General features: G+C 43.5%; 1 protein-coding gene across 2 annotated transcripts in view; it reads right to left on the bottom strand.

The window, feature by feature from the left end:
- Nucleotides 1-22,435, bottom strand: part of CADPS2 (calcium dependent secretion activator 2) — a 644,998-nt gene that overhangs the window by 461,356 nt on the left and 161,207 nt on the right. For both annotated transcript variants that reach the window (XM_060244821.1, XM_060244822.1), the window contains exon 4: nt 4,238-4,318. In XM_060244821.1, the coding sequence (XP_060100804.1) occupies nt 4,238-4,318 (81 nt within the window). The remainder of the gene's footprint in view (nt 1-4,237; nt 4,319-22,435) is intronic.

Genomic DNA, 22,435 nt, shown 5'->3' with positions numbered 1-22,435 from the left:
TGGGAGATAACTCTTATCCTTGGGAGATCTGAGTTACAACATGAAACACATGAATTCCACATGTTAATCACCCTTTGGGTGAAGAAGTACCTCCTTTTATCCGTTCTAACCCGACTGCTCAGCAATTTCATTGAATGTCCATGAGTTCTCATATTGTGAGAAAGGGAGAAAAGTACTTCTTTCTCGACCTTCTCTATCTCATGCATAATCTTGTCATCCTCTATCATTTGACATTTCTCCAAGCTAAAGAGCCCCAAGCATTTCTCCAAGCTAAAGAGCCCCAAGCATTTTAATCTTTCTTCACAGGGAAAGTGTTCCAACCCTTTAATCATTTCTGCACTTTTTCCAATGCTATATCTTTTTTGAGATGCAGTGACTAGAATTGTACACAGTACTCCAAATGAAGCCACACCATCGATTTATACAGGGGCATTATGATACTGGCTGATTTGTTTTCAGTTCCCTTCCTAATAATTCCCAGGGGATACAATGAAAAATGAAGAGGATACACTGAAAAATGAAGTGACCCTTGTGAATCCTTGCCCGTTTCCTGCTTGTATCCATTTTATAGGACAGGTTTGGATTAAGACCAAGAAACAGAAGCCTCTTGGACTGAATTTCCTGTCGTGTTGGGGCAACGGGAGCTGATGTTAACTCTCCCCAGTGTAATCTCCCTGACTTTGTTACCCTCATCCCTTCCCCCAAGACTAGTTTGAACACTAAAAAGCATAGGATATCCTAATCACTGCCTGTGATCTGTGAAATTTTCAGCATTGTTTACTGCATTGATTGTTGTAAATATTACACCACTGTTGTTGAACTGTTTTTTTCATATTCTGCTTTATTAGTACATATTACAGTTTTTCTAGTGCACTTTTTAAATTTTGTAATCCAGTTTCTATTGCATTGTTTCCTGTATGATATATGCATTACAATGTTTTATTGTGTAATCCAGCTTGAAACAGAAAGGTGGACGTATAAATGGAACAAATCTATCAGTCTGACCTCCTCCATCCTGTGGCCTTTGGTCACAGATTTCCTAATATATTCCCTGCTACTCATGCATGAGGTCAGGCTGAGTGCCTTTGTTCAGTGTTGTGTAGAACTCATGTGTGGGGTCAGGATTTGCTCCTATTAGGCTTCCCAATCCCTAGGTCCCAGTGGGGGATCACCCAGTTTTGCAGGCTCCTTCCCGCCCTCAGTAAGCTGGCCGGTGGGGCGAAGCCCTGCCCCAACAGTTGCTATGTGCCTTGCCACTTCGGAAGGCTTAAGAAGACACTTGAAAAGGCTTACTTTTTAGACGGTGTATCTGTGCCTTTAAATCTGTAGCGGCCAGGCTGAATGGGAGCGGGGTGAGCTGACAGAACAACATGGCTGCTCCCAGTAGCTGTGAAAGCAACCAAGACCCTTTGTTTGCTTTTACAATCTTTTCAGAGGTTGTTTGCATAGGAAAGGGTAAACTAGAACCTTTGGTTTCCCTGTGTTAGTCTGAAGAACTTGGAATTTCAGCAAGTCGTGAGTAAATTGCCCCAGTGAGACCACACAAGTGTTTATTTTGGCTGCTGCTGCTGCTCTGTGTGTGTGTGTGTGTGAGAGAGAGAGAGAGAGAGTGAGAGATATCAGAATCATGGAATGTGCAGCTGCTTGAGAATGAGGAAATGAAGACTGTATTCAGGGGAACGACACTGCTGTATTTTTACTTATTTATTTTAGGGAATGTGAAAGTCTCCTGGCTCCACCCCCAAAGTCCCCAGATATTTTCTGAGTTAGATTTGGCAACCCTAGCTCCTCCCCACACACGAATGTTCCTATATATTTATTCCCTACCAGAAATCATCCTTAAGAAAACTACTGCCTGTTTCTTTGCTTTTTGGATCCTGGCTGTCTGACTGAAATAATATCAGTGCCTGTTCCATATATATTTACCAGGAAGAAGCTGCAGCAGTTTTGTTAACCCAACGGTGCAACCCTATACAATGGGATTAGACTGGAATAATGGGATTGCACTTTTAGAATGGATCAAAAAGACAACCTCTGAACAATCCTGGTTTGAGCTGTATTCCAGTGTTAACTTTTACTGCTCACATTTCAGCACAGTAGCTGACTGAATCTTCAACAGCTCAGCCACAGTACAGAAAAGCAGGAAACATACAGGAAACATTCTTACACCCACTAGGTGGCAGATTTCATCTTTTACACTGATGGCCATATGTATGTTCTAAAAAGTCAACTTCCTTTGCAGCATTAGTGCCTACATTTTAATTAGCGACATTTATTCATGAAACGTGCTCCATGCCTAACGTCAAGCATTGTCCTTAACACCACAGATCTTTAAAAACAAAAAACAAAACTCTTCACTAATAAGCAAAAAGCACTGGTTTTGCACACAGCAAGCAAACCATTCCTTCAGAAAGTTTCATTCCTTAAAATGCTGATAAGGAATATTGGTCTGATTACAGTATCATAAACAGATCTCAGCAAGCATCAAAAACAGAAAATGGGGACATCACTGTACGTATAGAGACTGAGGCAGACCAAAGTCACCTGGGCTCTGAGGAGGAGCAGGGAAAAGAGATGCTGGAATGCTTTTAGCTGTTTTGCCTGAGGCTGACTGCTGGCCCCGCCCTCTGCTGCATGAGCCATGAATTGTGTAAGGCTCCTCCTTGCCAGAGGCACAAGCCTTGGTGCAAACTGAAGGGAAGTTCACTATGGCTCTTAGTTTGCGGGGGGGGGGGGTCAGGCCTGGGAGACTTGTACTTCCTATATGTGCTAGGTCTATGGAAGATGAATATTGAAATCTCAAATGATTAAATGGGCAATTAATGTAAATAAAGAAATACAGATGGAAACATGGGAATATTTGTGGAAGAACTCTATGAAGCTTTTGACGTGTCATAGTATTAAAGAGAACTGTTTTAAAATGATGTATAGATGGTATATGACTCCTAAGAAATTGGCAAAGATGGGTAATAAGATGCCAGACAGAAGTTAGAAATGTAAAAACATGAAGGTTCTTTCTACCATATGTGGTGGACTTGTGAAAGAGCAAAAGACGTATTGGCAGATGATTCAACAAGAAATTTCTAGGATCTTGGGGTATGAATTTAAGAAAGTTGCAGAGACTTTTCCGTTGGGATTTCAAATGGAAAAATTTCCAAAAGAAGATAGAACTATAATTTGGTACTTGCTTTCAGCTGCTAGAACATTATATGCGCAGTTGTGGAAGCAAGAAAAAATACCAGAGAAATGGGTTTGGATTGTAAAAGTTATGACACGGAGTGAAATGGACAAATTAACAAGAATTTTATGATTTAGAAGTTTTCAAGATGGAGTGGAAAAAGTTCAGAAGATTGAAAAAAGAGTGGAAAATCAAAGGACATTGGACAATTTTTGATAATGATTAAGTCTTAGAAAAAAAGAATATTATTTTTTGTTTTTATTTAGTTAAGGGTACCTTTAAACATTAGTACTTTAAGTAAATAACACCAGCAGGGGTCAAGTAACGGGGGGAGGGGTGGGTAGAAAGTAATATATGGGATAGATAAAAGAAGTTATTAATGATGCAAGAAACATAATTTGTTGCCATATGTTACCAAATAAAATTGTTTTAACCCAGAAATGGGTAGGAATCTTCACAAATAATCAGAAACATTGCTAAATCTGTTTGTTCTGTTTTCAGTAAAACTGATTCTTTTATAAAAAACAGAAAAGTTGATACTGCACAGTCAATAAACATGCAGAATAAAAACAAGACACAACCATTTGAGTCTGCCAGTTGATGGGTATTTACCACAGGTACTGAAATATCTGGATTTCTGTCAAATACAATTAAATATCATTGAGGAAAGCAGAAAACAGAGTTTGGGAATACAGACACAATGGCTTGGATTCCAGGCAATATTTTTTTTCTAATGGAAAGGACTGACATCAGTGGAGCACAATTTCCTTTCTTGCTTCACCCCTCCTGATTCAGCCCCAGCATGCCCCCTAAATGCTACTAGGTGATGGAAAACTCACAGGAAGAAAACGAGGGAGGAGCCAAAGGTCTGCAGCAAGAGGAGAAAAACTGACAGATCACACACACACACACACACACACCTTTTCCATTCACAGAAATCCTCACAGGGATCCAAACCAGCAACAACAGCACAGTTCTATAAGCGAATGAAAGTAACAAACTTAAATATGATTGAATATGTTTTATGCCTTAAAGCAAGAAACAGGATAACAAGCTTACTTTTGCCATTTGGTCAGCCAGCTGGAGGCGCCCATCAAGTTCCCGTCTAATCTGAGCTGCCTGTTCATCTGCATTGTCCAACTGGGTGAAAAAAGGGAACAACATTAAAAAATAAATTACTATGATTTTTGATTTTTTTTTTTTTGCCCACAAAAAGTAGCGTAACATCATTATGCTTATGTTAGAGAACATGACTTTGTAAACCATGCAGCAGGAACCAGCAGAATTAATCCAGTGTTTCTTATTGATAGAAGCCCAAATCATGAATGTTGCCAGGTTGATATTTCTTCAGCTTTGCTAACATGCAGTCAGCTGGCCCTCTTCTTGTCTTTTCCTGACCTAGCCATAGTTATCCATGCAATGGTCACCTCTAGGCTAGGCTACTGTAAATTGCTCAATGCAAGGCTAATCTTGAGATTGACCCAGAAGTTACAACTGGTCCAGAAGGTGGCAGCACAAGTTCTCACCAGAACCCAATTAACACATATCCAACTGGTGCTCTGTCAACTGCACTGGCTCCATGTTGAATACTGAATCAGGTTCAAGGTTCTGATATTGATCCTTAAGGCTCTAAACTGGCTGGGGTCAATGTACCTTTGGAACTACCTCTCTTTGTACACTGCCCCCACCACCCCCGGAAGAGCACAGTACTCAGCTGAGAAATATGTTCTGGAGATCCCTGGCCTGAAAAATATCCAGATGTCCTCAACCAGATCCAGGGTTTTTTCGGCCAAAATGACATCCATCTCTGCCAAATGACATCCATGCCCTCCACAACCTAGCACAGTTCCACAGACTTTGTAAGGCAGAGATGTTCCACCAGACCTATGGTTGAGTACAGCAACATTTTTAATTAGGCCTCTTTTTTCTGTTCAGTCCCCCTTTGGGATAAGCAACCTGATTTAGATGCCACCTGAAATGGTAATTTAAATTGTTTTATTGTTTTTTAACGATTTAAAATTTTTGTTATGAGTGTAATTTTGAATGTTGTAAACCACCCTGAGCCCCAAGTATGCGGGAGGCAGGTCTAAAAAAATGAATGAATAAATAATATTTTAAAATGCATATTTTCAACTAGAATGTGCTCCAGCAAAAGGTTACACTTAGCTTTGTATTGGATATGCATCTATACCTGGAACAATGTGCATTCCATATTACATGCAAAATTTAAAAGTTCTGCAGCAAAGTAAAATTAGTACACTACCTTCTTTAATTTTAAAAAGTCAATTCTACAACTACTCTATAGAAATCTTCCCACTCTCTATCGTTTTCACCATAGAGATTTTCCCCCCCCTCTAGAGTGCCATCTAGAAGTGTTATCACTTTCAGGTTAGATACAACCCTTTCCCCAGCCACCCACCAACAAATCTCCAAGGTCTTGCAGGTAGATCCCTGGCAAGCCTAGTTTAGAAGGCTATAACTCTGCTAAGAAATTCACTGTTAGCCTCCTTCTTCTAGTGATGCAGAAAATTGAAAATCTGTGCAGGACCCTGTCACCCCCACCACTGGAAATCCTGCTAAACTAGTCCTTCGCTTCTTGAAACATTTCCAGTCAGTGCCTACCCACTTTCAAGTCTATTTGAACAGCCGGGAGGACAAAAAGCTTCCTTTAAAAAAAAAGATTTAGTTCCTCAATTCTGTATTCAGTTCCCAAAGGCGTATTTTGCAGAGCAATTTGCTAAGTTACCTTGTAAAACTGCATTGCTTATTCTACAAGGCCATTTACAGAGGTATTTTAATTACACACATTTACCATATACCTTTGTAAGAGACAATGTATTGAGAGCATAAATGTAATGTACTATAATACCTCAAAAAGGCATTCACTTAACAAAGCACTGAAGTGTTGATAATATGTGTTATAAATATATTGCTAATTATGCAACTCTCTGGTTGCATTATAAGACAGCTGTCAATTTAATACTCCAGAGAACTACTCCATTTTCTATTCTGGTTAGAATTACACAGATTGGCAGCATTAAAAGGACCAGAGAACTGGAAGCAACCACTCCCAGTATGACATCACATCCCAGAAAAAGATTAACACACAGGCACATGCAAGTACACACACATGGAGTGTAGATCAAGGCCCCCAGTGTAGTGCCCTTGGCACCCTCCAAGTGTCTTTAGGAAGAGGGTCTTTAGGAAGAGGGTTTTACCCAGCAGGACTTCGAACTGGCCACTGGAGATGTGATTGGCAGTGTAGATTTTTTAAAAATAAAGCTTCAGAAGCAGCTGCCACAACACAAGGATCTTCACTGCCTTATTGAAATAAGCTGTTTGTGCAAGAAAATATTTTAAAACGCTACCCTGTTAAATGGAGCTTCTGCCTGAAATGTTGATGAGCTGCTATGAGAGATATGCATGATGTCATGCCCAGAATTTTCTGGTTGGCTCTGCGCTTCCTGCGGCAGCCAATGCACCCACCACTTTTTGTCAGAATTCCAAAAGTGCCACAAGATCAAAAGAGTTGAGGTCTCCTGGTTTTCAACATGATCTCTACTACCGATTCCTCAGCAGCAGTTGCCCTGCTCCCAGGGTTCTGCTTTCCCCGGCTCAAGCAATCAATTCCCCACCAGTTGCTGTGTAGGTGCATTTTGATCTGCGGCTCCCTCCAATTTCCATAGCAGCTTCCTGCTCTTGTTTTTTTTTGGAGATCTAGAGGGAGCGGTGGATCAAAATGTGCCTGTGCAGGAACTGGTGAGGAACTGATGGCTTCAGCCATGGAAAGCAAAAGCCCAGGGGTGGAACAGCTGCTAGTGAGGAATCGTTCTATAAGTTAAACATGTATAACATGATAAGGTGTCTCTTGAGTATACAGCTCCAGATTACTTTGAAGGGATAAATTTCTACATTGGCTCATGAACAAATAACACAGGCCCTTGTAAGTCCTATTCTGCTAAGTCTTATTCACATTTTAGAGTAACCACGCATTAACCTGTTTGTAGGAAAAGAGGCAACATGGACCAGTATCTGGATAAATGTGTGGTTTCAATCACACGTAAGTGCATTGATTCAGGTGGATGGCCATGTTGGTCTAAAGCAGGGGTCCTCAACCTACGGCCCGTGGGCCAGATGCGGCCCGCTGAGGGCGTTTATGCGGCCCGCCGGGTTATGGCAAAATCAGACCGGAAGTGACGTTCGACCTAAACTCGCGTTAGCAACGCACACTTCCAGCACTGGGCTGAGGCGGCAGAGACAGAGTGTGAGGCGATACCGAGGTGAGGTGAGTTCCCAGGCTGGGGTGTGTGGTGTGGGGAAGGGAGAGAGATGCAGAAGACGGAGAACTGACGGCCCGCGGCCTTGTACAGTAACGGCAGTCTGGCCCTCCAAGAGTCTGAGGGACAGTGAACTGGCCCCCTATTTAAAAAGGTTGAGGACCCCTGGTCTAAAGCAACAGAATAAAGTTAGAGTCCAGTGACACCTTTAAGACCGACAGAGTTTTATTCAACGTATGAGCTTTCATGTACCAGCGCTCTTCTTCAGATAACAGTGCACTGACTGTAATCTGAGAATTACTCAGATTATTCAGATTACTGTACATTCATTGATTGTAACGTGAAAAATACTCAATGCACATATGAGGAAAAGGCAAACATACACAGTACACAGATTGTACATGCATTCCCTGAAACTTCAGTGACCAGAGCTAAAATGTATTAGGGATGGGCCAACGTGCATAGGTAAGAGGACACAGGTTCATTGGCTGTTTCTCCTGCAAGAATGAATTGACTGACCCTGCCTCCCCTGATATCACTGAATTTATCAGCCTCACTTAGGGTTGCCAAGTCCAATTAAAGAAAAATCTGGGGACTTTGGGGGTGGAGCCAGGAGACATTGGGGGTAGAGCCAGGAACAAGGATGTGACAAGCATAATTGAACTCCAAGGGAGTGCTTGCCATCACATTTAAAGAGACAGCACACCTTTTAAAATGCCTTTCTTCCATAGGAAATAATTAAGGATAGGGGCACCATATTTTGGGGCTCATAGAATTGGACCCCCTGGTCCAATCGTTTTGAAACTTGGGGGGTATTTTGGGGAGAGGCACTAGATGCTATACTGAAAATTTGGTGCCTCTACCTCAAAAAATAGCCCCCCCCAGAGCCCCCAATACCCACGGATCAATTTCCTATTATTCCCTATGGGAATCGTTCTCCATAGGGAATAATAGAGTGCCTAGTAGACATTTCCCTCCCCCCCCACGCTTTCTAAAGGGGGGGAGGGCCTCCAAACTAGGGAATCCCCTGCCCCCTCCCTCTCTCACACACACACACTTACCAGATCTTCCTCCGGACAACTCTACTTCCTGTGAAAACAAAAGCAAAAGAAAGGGAGGGGCCGTTCTCAGAAGCCCTTCCTGCTTCCTACCCAGCCTTAAAGGGGCAGACATTTTGCAAACGGCTCAGGAGCTCTACAACATGAAGCCTAAAGGTATGTCCCCCCCCCTCCACCCCCACCCCCACTTCCAGAGTTTTGAAGAGCGGGAGATGAGACTGCGAAACCAGAAGTCTCCCGCCAGAGCGGGAGGTTTGGGAAGCCTAGCCTCACTCCCACTTCCATTTATAGACTACACATAGTATTATAATTGTATGTTTCAGGACAATAGTCCCCCCCCACACACACATCGATTAGAGGATTTTTAAAAAATTAACCAAAGTTTAGTGCAGCTGGAAATTTCAACACAAGAGTTTAATACAAGACAACTTTTAGCAAATAGGCTCCAAATATACAATGTCCATCGAGTAAAAAAGTAGAGGCAGAAGAAAAACGAACACAAATTCTAATTTAACTCCCAATAACTAGATCTACACAGTGAGCATTCCAAGTATTTATACCAATGCCCTTCCTTAAACGCTTAAACTGCTTTTGATCCTCAGAACCCTTGAATCATAAATACCAAAACAGTCATAAAAATGCAGAACGTATCTATTGATAAAATAATTATCCCTCCAAGCCTTGCAGCAAAACTCGCATTTGCAATTTTAAGCTTCGAAGGAAAGAAAAACTGAAGTATGCCTACCACTTTCCGCATAGACATAAAGGTTGCCTGACGAGATTTTGGTGTTTACAGTCTAACAACAGGGAGCTAATTACAGAAGACTTCTACTGAGAAGCAGTCCTGCTGTTTGCGGAAGATTCCAATTTGGGGGGAAAAATTATAACTAAAATCTTCAGAGCCAACAACCTGTTCAAGCCCATAAGTCAATTTTCTACATTCATTGTTCAAGGACAGAAAAAGAAAACACTATATATTATTCCTCTGAAAATGTGGAGAAGCGATATGAGCATTTAAATAACTTTACAAGTATGGATACCCACAAGGCGAATTTATGAGAGAGGACTAGTGTTGACTTTTAAAGCCCCAAATGCCTAGCAGGGGTGTCAAACTAATTTGTTATGAGGGCCAAAACTTACATAAATAAGACCTTGTTGGGCTGAGCCATGTCAGGTTGGGCTGGGCCATGTGTGTACCTATTTATGATTAGGTAGCAAAGATATAAACTTTATAAAGGACACAGAAATCTCTTCAGTCTGAGACAGAACTGGAGTTTGAGACACAGCTCTGGTCTGTATGAGAGTCTGAGAGCGAAGGAGCTAGTAGTCGCTCTTTTGGGAGGCTCTCAAGTTTGTGGCAGAGAGTGTCACTAAGGCAGGGCCAGGTTTAGAGGCTCTGGTAAGGAGTTCTGATCCCAGGACTAACAGGCAGACTCCCTTTGTGGGAGAGAACAGAAACACACTGTGAGAGGGTTTCTGTGTCAGTTCAGAATCACAGAAGACAGACTGATATTCCAGCAGAGAAGAGACTTGGCAAAAGGGTTTGAGGCACAAGAGTAAAGGGCCCTCAAAGGTGTCAAAGTCCAGGGCTACAGCTCTTCCGGAGAAGAGGATAACTAGTCTGCCTGGGAGAAAGGGTCTGAGGTGGGGAGATCTAACACAGTCACAGTCAGTTCCTCAGAGAGAGCTAGTGTGAATATCAAAAAATCAGAACCTTTACCAGCAAGGTAAATTTTAAGAAGTGTTGTCCAGCTGAGGGAAACACTGATGTGAGGAACAGTCAGGCTTAGCGTGGTAAAAGGAACCACTTTAAAATTTTTGTCACCTTCTACCCAGTACCTCAGGGAACCAGAAAATAACCTTGTCAGAAAATGAACGAAGCACCAAAGACATTTTTAAATTCAAAAACCAAATATGAAGTTTATTAATTTATAGAAGGCAAGGAAGGGAGTAAGTAATAATTATTGGCTGGTTATTAAAAATCAGTTGGCAGGCAGAAGTTCAACTAAACAAATGATCTCTAATCACCAGAGATGTAGGCAGGCTGCAGTAATATAAAAGCAAACAAAAGGCAGGCAGTGTTCCTTAACACTAAAAACACACTCTAATTCAGAGAAAGATTATTTTATTTATTTATTTATTTATATTTCGATTTATATTCCGCCCTTCTCACCGAGTTGGCTCAGGGCGGCTTACAACATACAAAACTTACATAAATTTGGCTTAAAACAGTTAAATAACAACAGTTAAAACAATAATTTAGTAAAACATAAAAAGCAGCGGTCTATCAAAATGCATTCTAGCTCCATCCAAAAATTCTCAGTGTCAGTTAGTTGTTGTAGGCCAGCCGGAAGAGGACTGTCTTGCAGGCCCTGCGGAACTGCCCTAGGTCCCGCAGGGCCCTTACCTCTTCCGGCAGCTGGTTCCATTATAAAAACTATGCTCAAGTTTCTTAAATATAAAAATCCACACGCTCTTTGTCATTCACTCAGAAGACTGTCTAAACTTATGATGGAAAATATCCCCACAGAGACACTCTCCACTAGCACACAGGTACACTCCAGATGTTGAGTAATACCAAAAGACTAACACCCTTGAGTGTTATTACACCAGCACCTCAGTTCCCTGTGTTCAGTCCCACACAGTAGGATCCCTCTCTGATTTCTGGGATTTCTTACAGCCACAAGAACCTTAGCCTCTCTCCCAGTATGTTTGTGTTCTGTATTTGAACCAGGAGTCTGCCCTGTAGCACTGACAGAACTCCTCAGCAGAGCCTTAAAGTTTTCCTCTGCTTTAGTGACACAGTATGCCACAACTCAGGGAGTTTTCCCTCAGAAAGAGCCTTGCAGTGGAGGACGGTAAGCATTGGATTGCCGCAGGGCTCAGTACTGGGTCCCATGCTCTTTAACTTGTTCATAAATGATTTGGAGTTGAGAGTAAGCAGTGAAGTGGCCAAGTTTGCAGATGACACTAAATTGTTCAGGGTGGTAAGAACAAGAGAGGATTATGAGGCACTCCAAAGGGATCTGTTGAGGCTGGGTGAGTGGGCGTCTACGTGGCAGATGAGGTTCAATGTGGCCAAGTGCAAAGTAATGCACATTGGGGCCAAGAATCCCAGCTACAAATACAAGTTGATGGGGTGTGAACTGGCAGAGACTGACCAAGAGAGATCTTGGGGTCGTGGTAGATAACTCACGTAAAATGTCAAGACAGTGTGCGTTTGCAATAAAAAAGGCCAACACCATGCTGGGTATTATTAGGAAGGGAATTGAAAACAAATCAGCCAGTATCATAATGCCCCTGTATAAATCGATGCTGCGGTCTCATTTGGAATACTGCGTGCAATTCTGGTCGCCGCACCTCAAAAAGGATATTATAGCACTGGAAAAAGTGCAGAAAAGGACAACTAGAATGATTACAGGCTTGGAACACTTTCCCTATGAAGAAAGGTTGAAATGCTTGGGGCTCTTTAGCTTGGAGAAACGTCGACTGCGGGGTGACATGATAGAGGTTTACAAGATTATGCATGGGATGGAGAAGGTAGAGAAAGAAGTACTTTTCTCCCTTTCTCACAATACAAGAACTCGTGGGCATTCAATGAAATTGATGAGCAGTCGGGTTAGAACGGATAAAAGGAGGTACTTCACCCAAAAGGTGATTAACATGTGGAATTCACTGCCACAGGAGGTGGTGGCAGCTACAGGCATAGCCAGCTTTAAGAGGGGGTTAGATAAAAATATGGAGCAGAGGTCCATCAGTGACTATTAGCCACAGTGTGTGTGTATATATATATATATAAATATATATAAATTATTGGCCACTGTGTGATACAGAGTGTTGGACTGGATGGGCCATTGGCCTGATCCAACATGGCTTCTCTTATGTTCTTATGGTTTTGTCCCTTTTCACAACTAAAACTATCAGACAGAAACTCTAATTCACCAGTTCTGTCTCAAGGAAACGAGCTGACAGACTGCTCTTCGCTCCTTCCTCAATCAGTCTCCCAACGGAACTCACACAGAATTCAAACTGACCTAAACTGTGAGGCGATTTCCCCCACTGCTAGTCTCTTTCCAATCAATACATTCCATATCCATGGAAGCTGCTCAGTCAATCAGAGTGAGTTGTTACACACTCACCCAGGCTAACTGCTTTAATCCACTGGTGTATTTTATAAAATAACTGGGTATTTTATTAAATAACAACTTGCCTGAAAAAGGTGTTCCTGTACTTAAGTTTGTTTTTCTGCCTACCTACAGATTTTAATCCTACAAACCTCTGTTCCTATTTCCTCCCTTCCCAGCCTGTTTAAAATAAATCTTATTCTGGTTTTGTTATATAAACGGTACCAGTGCCATTATTTTGTTTCTGATGGGTAAAACGGCCATTGGTTCTTACCGTGAGGAGTCCTTCTCCTCTGAGGCCAGGAAGACATCTCTCTATGGGTTATTCCCTTCATCCACCAGGGAGGCAGGAAAAACTTTTCCACTTCCTATTGGTGCCTCTGGAATAGCCTGCCCTTTCAGTTCTGGGATTCTGAAAGTAGTAACTAATTAACTTCTAACGAACTAACTGTGACAAAAGGTTCTAAAACAACAATTAACAAAGAATTGTAATTTGCAATCTAACAGGAAGGAAGCAATAGGTTAGACAGAGCAGCAGCAGCAGAAGAAAAAATAGTGTTGTCATGACGATGATGGGAGGGTCGAAATGTTTTCCTAACCTCAGAGGAGAAGGAACCCTCACGGTAAGAACCAATGATCGTTCTCCCTCTGAGGCAGAAGACATCTCTAAGAGACCTCCCAGAGCAGTATCCATTAATTGGGTGGGTGATCATCATCAGTGTAGTAACAACGTGCTGCAAAACTTTACTTCCAAATGCCGCATCGGAAGAAGCCAAAGAATTGAGTTTGTAGTGACGTATAAAAGTAGATACTGATGACCAAGTTGCTGCTCTGCAAACTTCCTCTACAGAAGCTCTGTTCAGGAAGGCAGCACTTGTATAGGCGCGATGCAGAGAGTTAGCTGTGATTCCAGCTGGGACCTGGAGACCTGGGCTTTGTAGGCTTCCACGATGCAAGCCTTTATAGTTGAACTGATAGAAGATATCAACATTCTTTCTCCCTTTCTGGGAAGAGACATATTGATGAACATGCTGTCCGTCTTTCTAAATGGTTCAGTACACAGAATATAGATCTTCAATGCTCGACCGACGTCCAAAGTGTGCCAGACCATAGGATGTTTAGGTTGTGGACAAAAGGTAAATCTCCTGAGACCTATGAAAAATAGATGAAGCCTTAGGAAGAAAGGTAGGATCAGTTCATAGCATCACCTTATCTTTGTGAAAAACACAGAGGCTGAACTTGATAGAGAGAGCATTAAGCTCAGAGACCCTATGAGCTGAAGTTACGGCAAACAGAAACAGAAACTTCATGCATAGCCACTTTAGAGCAACTTCCTGCAGAGGTTCAAATGGAGCTTTGGTAAGTGCAGAGAGAACAGAATTGAGACACCATGAAGGAAAACAATGAATCTGGGGAGGAACCTTGATGGCGGAACCCTGTAGGAAGAGCTGTATGCGAGGATGCTTAGTGAGCTTGTAACTGCCTACAAATGATATGACTGTAGATAGAGCAGCCAATTGTCTGCGCAGGGTAGCCTTCAAACCTGAATGTAAACCATCCTGCAGGAAGGAGAGAATGTTAGCCACTGAAGGGGACAGAGGGTCAGCCTTTTTCCATCTACGTCAACAAACGAATGCTTTCCGTGTGGTGTTGTAGAAATGTATAGTTGACTGACGTCTGGAAGATAATATGGTATCCAGGACCTCAGACAAATAGCCTAGTCAAGTGAGGTGTTGCCACTCAATCGCTAGGTGGTCAAAGACAGCCATTCTGGATTCGGACGCCACATGGGCCCCTGCTGGAGCATGTCGGAAAATGTAGAGAAGGAAGGATTGCCAGCTCCTGCAGGATGAAGAACCATGGGTATCGGGCCCAAGTGAGGGGCCACCAGGATCGCCTCTACCTTCTGCTCTCGAATCCTCCTGATGGTCCTGGGGATGAGAGGAATCGGAGGGCCCCGGGAAGATCAGAGCATCTGTTGCCTCTGCTTCTGGTGTGTAGTATCTTGTGAAGAACCTTGGCAGTTGATGGTTGAGGCTGGAGGCAAACAGGTCCACTAGGGGTTTCCCCAGGTGATGGCAAATGAAGAGGAAGAGGTCTGTCCGAAGAGACCACTCCCCTTCGCTGATTGACTGGTGACTGAGCAAGTCTGCTTGTGTGCTGTTCACCTCCCTGATGTGCTCTGCTCTGATTGTCAGCAGGTTCTGCTCTGCCCAGGTTAAGATCTTCATCACTTCACAATGGAGCTGTGTGGATTTCGATCCCCCTTGCTTGTTGAGATACGCCTTGGCCGACATGTCTGTACGGACAGAGACATGTTGATGTGACAGGTGATAACTGAAATGTTTCAGGGCAAGACAAATAGCCCTCAACTCCAGGACACTGATTGGCAAGCTCTGTTCTTTGATGGACCACCAACCCTACGCTGGTATCTGGATGAGGATCACTCCCCACCCGAAGGCTGGCGATGGTGATAACCTCTAAGGGAATCGGAGTGTAGAACACCTTGCCTTAACCTAAGTTGTTAAGATCCATCCACCATGGCAAGCTGGATTTTACTGCTGTTGGAACCAGTAGATTCTTCTCCTGTCAAAGCATAATGGTGTGCTGATGAGGAGGGAGAAATCTCTGAAGTGGTCTGCAATGCAGGCGAGCCCACTGGATCAAGTCTATGGAAGATATAAGAAGGCCCATCAGCTTGGCAAGGGAGAGGAGGGGACGGGGACCTGATCACTACTGATGCAGTCTCCTTTATCTTCCTGGCCTTGTTCCTTGGAAGAAACAGTGAACTGCTTGTAGTGTCGATAGTAGCACCCAGATGCTCTATCCTTTGAACAGGGCGACGAGAGCTCTTGGCAAAATTGATCAGGAACCCGTGGTGCTGTAGGCAACAAAGAGTAGACTGGGTGTCCTTGATTGACTTGGCATGAGTGGGGGACCTGACAAGCAGATTGTCTAGATATGGATATATGTGGACATCCTGTTTTCTGAGATGCACGACTGGAGACAGCAAGATCTTTGTGAAGACTCTAAGAGCAGCAGAGAGGCCAAACGGGAGTGTCTGGTATTGAAAATGTTTGCACCGCACAAAGCCTGATGACGTCATCATGATGTTGTCGGGCCGCACGCGCTCCGCACACGGAAGTTTAAGGGGAAAAAAAAAGGAGGGTGTGGGGAGCAAATTTCGGCCTGGGGCACTGGAAACCTCAGCGCCGGGCCTGGATCCAGCATGCGGCCTGCTTTGTGCATGGGGGCCAATACAACCTGGGAGAGTCCAGATGAAGCCACAGCAGTCATAAAATCGAGGATGGACCACACAACGCAGCGTCAGCATAGGTAATGAGGTCCCCTCAGTTTGGACACATGGTAAACCAGCAAGACTCCCACCTTCTCCCTGGCAGTCCAACTGCCAGGCCTACACAGCGCTGGGAATGTTGGTGCAGTAGGAAGACCCTTGAAGGTGAAAGAATTATCGTCTCACCCTTATAAAGGGCCAACCTGGACATGGTCTCTCCCACTTCATACTTTCCGCATTGAATATGCAATCAGGGCATTAAGGTAACTTAGCAACAAATCTCATGTAGAAGAGTAAGTCAAGCAGACCTATAACAGGGACTGGAGGCTACTGCAGACGTTTGGGATTCATGCTGCGGCACATAAATAAGAATATATATATATTTGCTTTTTATTTTTCAACTCTTCTTGCAAAACGGAAACAAAAATGTACATATTGAACACTTACACCACATTCTTCTTGCTATAGCTTTAGCCCCACCCCCACCATGCCCTACCCATAGAGAAGACGGGGGGAAAACAAACCAAAAAGCCCATAAAATGCTATTTGACCACATTCACATAAGATGACACCAGGGTATACTACAGAACGAAAAGGAGGCATCATCCAATTGGTGTCCAAAACCTTTTGCTTACTTTGCAGTCTGAGTAATCATCACTATACCTGCTTTGTGCCAAATCCAAATGTGTCTAATATCATAATTCCCTGGCAAACATCATTCAGTGAACAGTTAGATGGAAAATGTAAATGCATTTTTGGATCTGCGACATATTTATTTAGGTATTTGTTGATTAACAGCTGACTATTAGAATTGGGCATCCATATCCAAGTGATATGAAGAAACCCCAAACAACCTACATGGCTTTCAAGTACACTTCACATATAAAACATCTCATGTACATTACACATATACTATGGTTGGCTATTCCTATTCATTTTAATGATCATGCAATACATTATTTTGAAAAGGTACACCTGGTCTTGTGTTTGATTTTCTCATGTCACCTTTCATACAGGTTAAAGAAAAGCTTCTAAAGCATTGCACAACAATCAACAGAGAAGGAAACATATTTATTCAGCTGCTCCATGTTGTCTTAGGGAGTCTACAGGTTTCATGATCATTCACATGGACAGAAGTATGGTGATACCTTTAACATGGTTCAGATTAGTACTTTTTAAGTTTTCAGGGCCACTTTCTCTAATCATTCAAATTTGGAACTGGAGAGTGTGGGAGCAATTCTGAACAGCTTTACTCAGAAGTCCCACGTTATTAAATGAGGTTTACTGCCAATAAAGTGTCTGTGGAATTGCAGCTTCTGTGGTACAAGTTAGTTTCTTTCTGAAAGAGATATGCTTGTTAAATACAATGTTTAGATGATCAATACTACATTTCTATATTATAGTACTAACTTGTTTTGTAAATTTAAAATATAAAGAATGGATAACATCTCCTTAGCTATTAATTCACTGATATAAGACTTTAAATTACAGAAATAAAACTGGAAGCTTTTCTCACAAGAATAAGGAAGCATTAATTTGGTTGAGCTATCCTGTATACAGTAGGGGTATTCATTCAGCATAAACCAAGCCAAAAAACCAAAAATAACTTACCAGTATTTTTTTGGTAATATTTATGCCAAATACAGATTAGAGAATCAGGTTCAGCTACCGGTATAGTTGATCCCAAATAAAATCAAGTTTCCCCCCATCTTTTATATTGGGTATAAACACCTAGGATTGTATCAGCTAGGGCAACGGAAGCTGAGAGCTCTGCTCCACCTTAGCTGGGGTTGGCTCTTCTTGCAGCTCAGTTTAAACTGATGCCCTTTCTACATTCAGGTTTGATCCAGATTTTGTGAGTACTCAATCCACCTGCTACAGATCCACATCACCTAAATTGATTCTGCTTTTAAAAATTTGCTTCGCAACTTCCCAAATGAAACCGTGTCATCTGTGGATTTTTACTTCTGTATTTGCACTGTTTAATGCACTTCTGGGCTATATTTTTCTTTAAAAACTAGCATTTTGTGGTTCTATATGTTGTGAGCTAGATGATGGTGCCTCTGCAATATTCCCCTTAAGCTCAATATGTTTAACAAAACTCACTTTGCCTTCGTTTAAAAGTGACAATTATTTTCACTCATCAAAAGCCTCTATAGATTCTTTCATTGTGTTGAAGACAAGGCCATGTTATGACCTAACTGCAATCCCCATACAATTAAAATTAGAAGCTAGATCATCATGGAACAAACACTGAGATGTAAATTAACACAGCACTCTTACATTTAAATGCAAACTATTGATGTCTGGGGAGGAGTTTAAAACCCAAAGGAAAAGTTCTACAATTAAGACTCAGATCCAGACCAGGAGAAAGCTCCAGACAAAACCAAGCTTTGAGAACTCTGAGGCAACAGCAGTGTGAAAGTGCTGTCAGTACACACCGGCGCAAAACAAATGTAGAAGCTAAAAGAAACTGCAAAGCAAGACAGAACCGAAGGCATTGTGTAATGCTGAAGACAGCTTTGAAATGCACACAAAGAAAGGAACAAATGGTTAGTGTAGAAAGAGCCTGAGTTTAAACCAGGGGTGGCCAAACTTGCTTAATATAAGAGCCACAGAGAATGAACATCAAATGTTGGAGAGCCACAAGATAGGAATGTCAAATGTTTGAGAGCCGCAAGGAAGGAAGGAAAATAGATGGGGGAGGGAGGGAGGAAAGAGAGCTGGAAAGAAAGCAACTTTAATTTTTAAATGCCTTCTCCAAGCTGGCTGATGAGGTGATGGAGTCTTCGAGAGCTACACAATATGTGCAAAAGAGCCACATGTGGCTCCCAAGCTGCAGTTTGGCCACCTCTGGTTTAAACCGAGCTGAAAGAGGAGCCAATGAGCCAGCCCAGGATCAGCAAGGGCAGTGGGAGCTGAGAACTCTGCACCACTTCAGTTGGGGCTAGGGTTGCCAAGTCCAATTAAAGAAAAATCTGGGGACTTTGGGGGTGGAGCCAGGAGACTTTGGGGGTGGAGCCAGGAGACATTGGGGGTGGAGCCAAGAACAAGGATGTGACAAACATAATTGAACTCCAAGGGAGTTCTGGCCATCACATTTAAAGGGACAGCACACCTTTTAAAATTCCTTTCTTCCATAGGAAATAATGAAGTATAGGGGCACCATCTTTTGGGGCTCATAGAATTGGACCCTCTGGTCCAATCGTTTTGAAACTTGGGGGGTATTTTGGGGAGAGGGACTAGATGTTATACTAAAAATGTGGTGCCTCTACCTCAAAAAATAGCCCCCCCAGAGCCCCCAATACCAACGGATGAATTCCCTATTATTCCCTATGGGAATCGTTCTCCATAGGGAATAATAGAATGCCCAGTAGACATTTCCCTCTCCCCCCACGCTTTCTAAAAGGGGGGAGGGCCTCCAAACCAGGGAATCCCCTGCCCCCTCCCTCACACACACACACACACACACTTACCAGATCTTCTTCCGGAGAACTCTTGCTGTGAAAGCGAAAGCAAAAGAAAGGGCGGGGCTGTTCTCCCAAGCCCTTCCTGCTCCCTGCCCAGCCTTAAAGCGGCAGACATTTTACAAACGGCTCAGGAGCTCTATAATGAAGCCTACAGGTATGTTCTCCCCCCCCTCCACCCCCACCCCCCGCTTCTCACTTCTTGAAGACCGGGAGATGAGGCTGCAAACCCAGGGGACTCCCGCCAGAGCGGGAGGGTTGGGAAGCCTAGTTGGGGCTGGTTCCTCTATCTTCCCCAGTTGACTCTATCCTGCAGAGAGAGGATCAGCTGGGGCAGAGGGAGGTGAGGGCTCCATGCCACCTTGGCTGTGGTTTAAACTGAGCTGCAAGAGGAGCCAGCCTAGGATTGGCCAGGAGCAGCATGGCAAGAGAAGCCATTTTAACCGGTTATGATATAGTGGGTTCAAAGCATCGAGGAGATGAGGCAGCAGTGATAACAGCTCTTTATTAGCAGCAGCATGGTAGCGGCTGCACTAACAAGACTGACCTACGGGTCTATGGGCCAAACCTATATACATCTCTAAGTTCCTGCACAAGCATGCCATTGGTTCATTCAAACAGGCAGGGGTCTGTAATTGATGTAGGGCAGCAGGTATTTGGATCCTACCGTCCATCGTTCTCCAGTCCCCAAGCTCTGCTCTCCTGGCTCCAATGTGCCCTACAGGAATAATATATTTTAAACCACATACATAACACTAGTATTTTTCTTCTCTGGTCAACTGGACCCCAAACAATTTAGGATTTTACAGAAATACTAATCCACCCCCCCCCCCAAGTCCAATAGACCCAAGAAGAAAAATACCACCGCCACCACCCTTTTTTTTTACACACTCCTAGTATATAGAAATGTTTCCCTTCAGATTGTCTTGCAACGTTATTTTTCCCATGGCTTCAAAATGTCCAGAAATATTATTACTAGAATGCTATCACGTATTACAAAACAAGCATTTAATTCTAATCCATGCTTATGTTATTAAAACTGACGTGTGTGAGTGCGATAATCACTGCTACCTAGAGTAGAAGCAACGGAATCATTCTAATGACTAATTCTTGAGATCTCTGCTGAGGGATTTCACTATGTCACCACAGCTTCTTGGCTACCCCCAACAGCAGTTGCACATTAATACTCTGTGGACCAACGAACATGCAAAAATGGAAAATTGGTTCCTCTAAAGCAAAACTGTCATAACAGTACATTAGCCTGCTCTGTTCCGAACCTCCCCCTCCCGAGCACATGGTTTTGTAAATTTAATTAAACCAACCATGGCGCTGCAACTAATACCACCTAATCGCCTAAAATCCAAAATAATGGAAAACAGGGTGGATAATCTATGCTTAAAATGAATGGGAACAATCATCTGAGGACACCAGCAAATTAGTTTCTCCTATAGCATATATCAGTTTGCAGAAAAATCTTTGACAAAAAAAAAAGAAAAAGAAGAAGATATTGGATTTATATCCCGCCCTCCACTCCGAAGAGTCTCAGAGTGGCTCACAATCTCCTTTACCTTCCTCCCCCACAACAGACACCCTGTGAGGTGGGTGGGGATGGAGAGGGCTCTCACAGCAGCTGCCCTTTCAAGGACAACCTCTGCCAGAGCTATGGCTGACCCAAGGCCATGCCAGCAAGTGCAAGTGGAGGAATGGGGAATCAAACCGGATTCTCCCTTATCCGCACACTTAACCACTACACCAAACTGGCTCAGTCATAGAATTATCCTAGCAGGGATGTTTGTAGAATGCTTCAAAACTGGGGTTGCCAGCTCCAGGTTGGGAAATTCCTGGAGATTTCGGTGTGGAGCCTGAGGAGGGTGGGGTTTGTGGATGGGACTTCAATGGGATATAATGTCACAGAGTCCACTCTCCAAAGCAGCCATATTCACCCTCCAAAAAACCCTGATCCTGACCTCCGTAATCTGGAGATCAGTTATAATTCTGGGAGATTTACAGGCCCCCACATGCAGGTTGGCAAGCATATATGAAATATAAGCACAAAAATATATACATTAAAAAGAATACATTGTAAAACCTCTGTACTATAGCCTATGTCAGGATGTAGAGTGGTTAGAGTGATCCAGGTGGGTAACTGTGTTGGTCTGAAGCAGTAGAACAAAGTGAGAGTCCACTGGCACCTCTAAGACCAACAAAGATTTATTAATGGTATGAGGTTTTGTGTGCATGCCCACTTCCTCAGATTTTGTGCACACAAAAGCTCACAGCTTGAATAAAACTTGGTTGGGCTTAAGGGGGTTGGGCTTGGTTGGGTTGGGGATCTCGGAGCTGAATAGCCTGACTGGCTCAGGCTGAGCGGGCTGAAGTTGAATCCGGCGAAGACTGAGGTCCTTTGCGTGGGCCGTGGCGGACCGGGAGGGGAGACTACTTTACTGGCCTTTGACGGTGTGCCACTGGTACCGGTGCGCAAAGTCAAGAGCCTGGGGGTGCTACTGGAGTCCTCCCTATCAATGGAGGCCCAAGTAGCTGCCACTGCTAGATCCGCCTTCTTCTATCTCAAGAGGGCGAGGCAGTTGGCTCCCTTCCTGGAGCGCGTCGACCTAGCAACTGTGATCCACGCAACGGTCACTTCGAGGTTAGACTACTGCAATGCCCTCTACATGGGGCTGCCCTTGTACCGAACACGGAGACTCCAGGTAGTCCAGAACGCGGCGGCCAGGCTGTTGGAGGGACTACCACGGTGGGAGCCTGCACGGCCTGGGCTGCGCAATCTGCACTGGCTGCCGGTTGTCTACCGTGTTCGCTATAAGGTGCTGGTTATTACCTTTAAAGCCCTATATGGCCGAGGACCTGCCTACCTAAAGGACCGCCTCTCCCCATATGTACCCCGGAGAGCACTGAGGTCTGGTTCTCAGAACTTATTAACAATCCCTGGGCCAAGAGAAGTTAGGTTGAAGGCCACTAGGGAGCAGGCCTTCTCGGTGATAGCCCCTCGCTGGTGGAATGATCTCCCAGAGATGGTGC

This window comes from Heteronotia binoei, chromosome 8 (assembly GCF_032191835.1).
Source record: "Heteronotia binoei isolate CCM8104 ecotype False Entrance Well chromosome 8, APGP_CSIRO_Hbin_v1, whole genome shotgun sequence".
Lineage (NCBI taxonomy): Eukaryota > Metazoa > Chordata > Lepidosauria > Squamata > Gekkonidae > Heteronotia > Heteronotia binoei.
The sequence above is the reverse complement of the archived record's forward strand: the minus strand, read 5'-3'. Positions and strand labels throughout refer to the sequence as shown.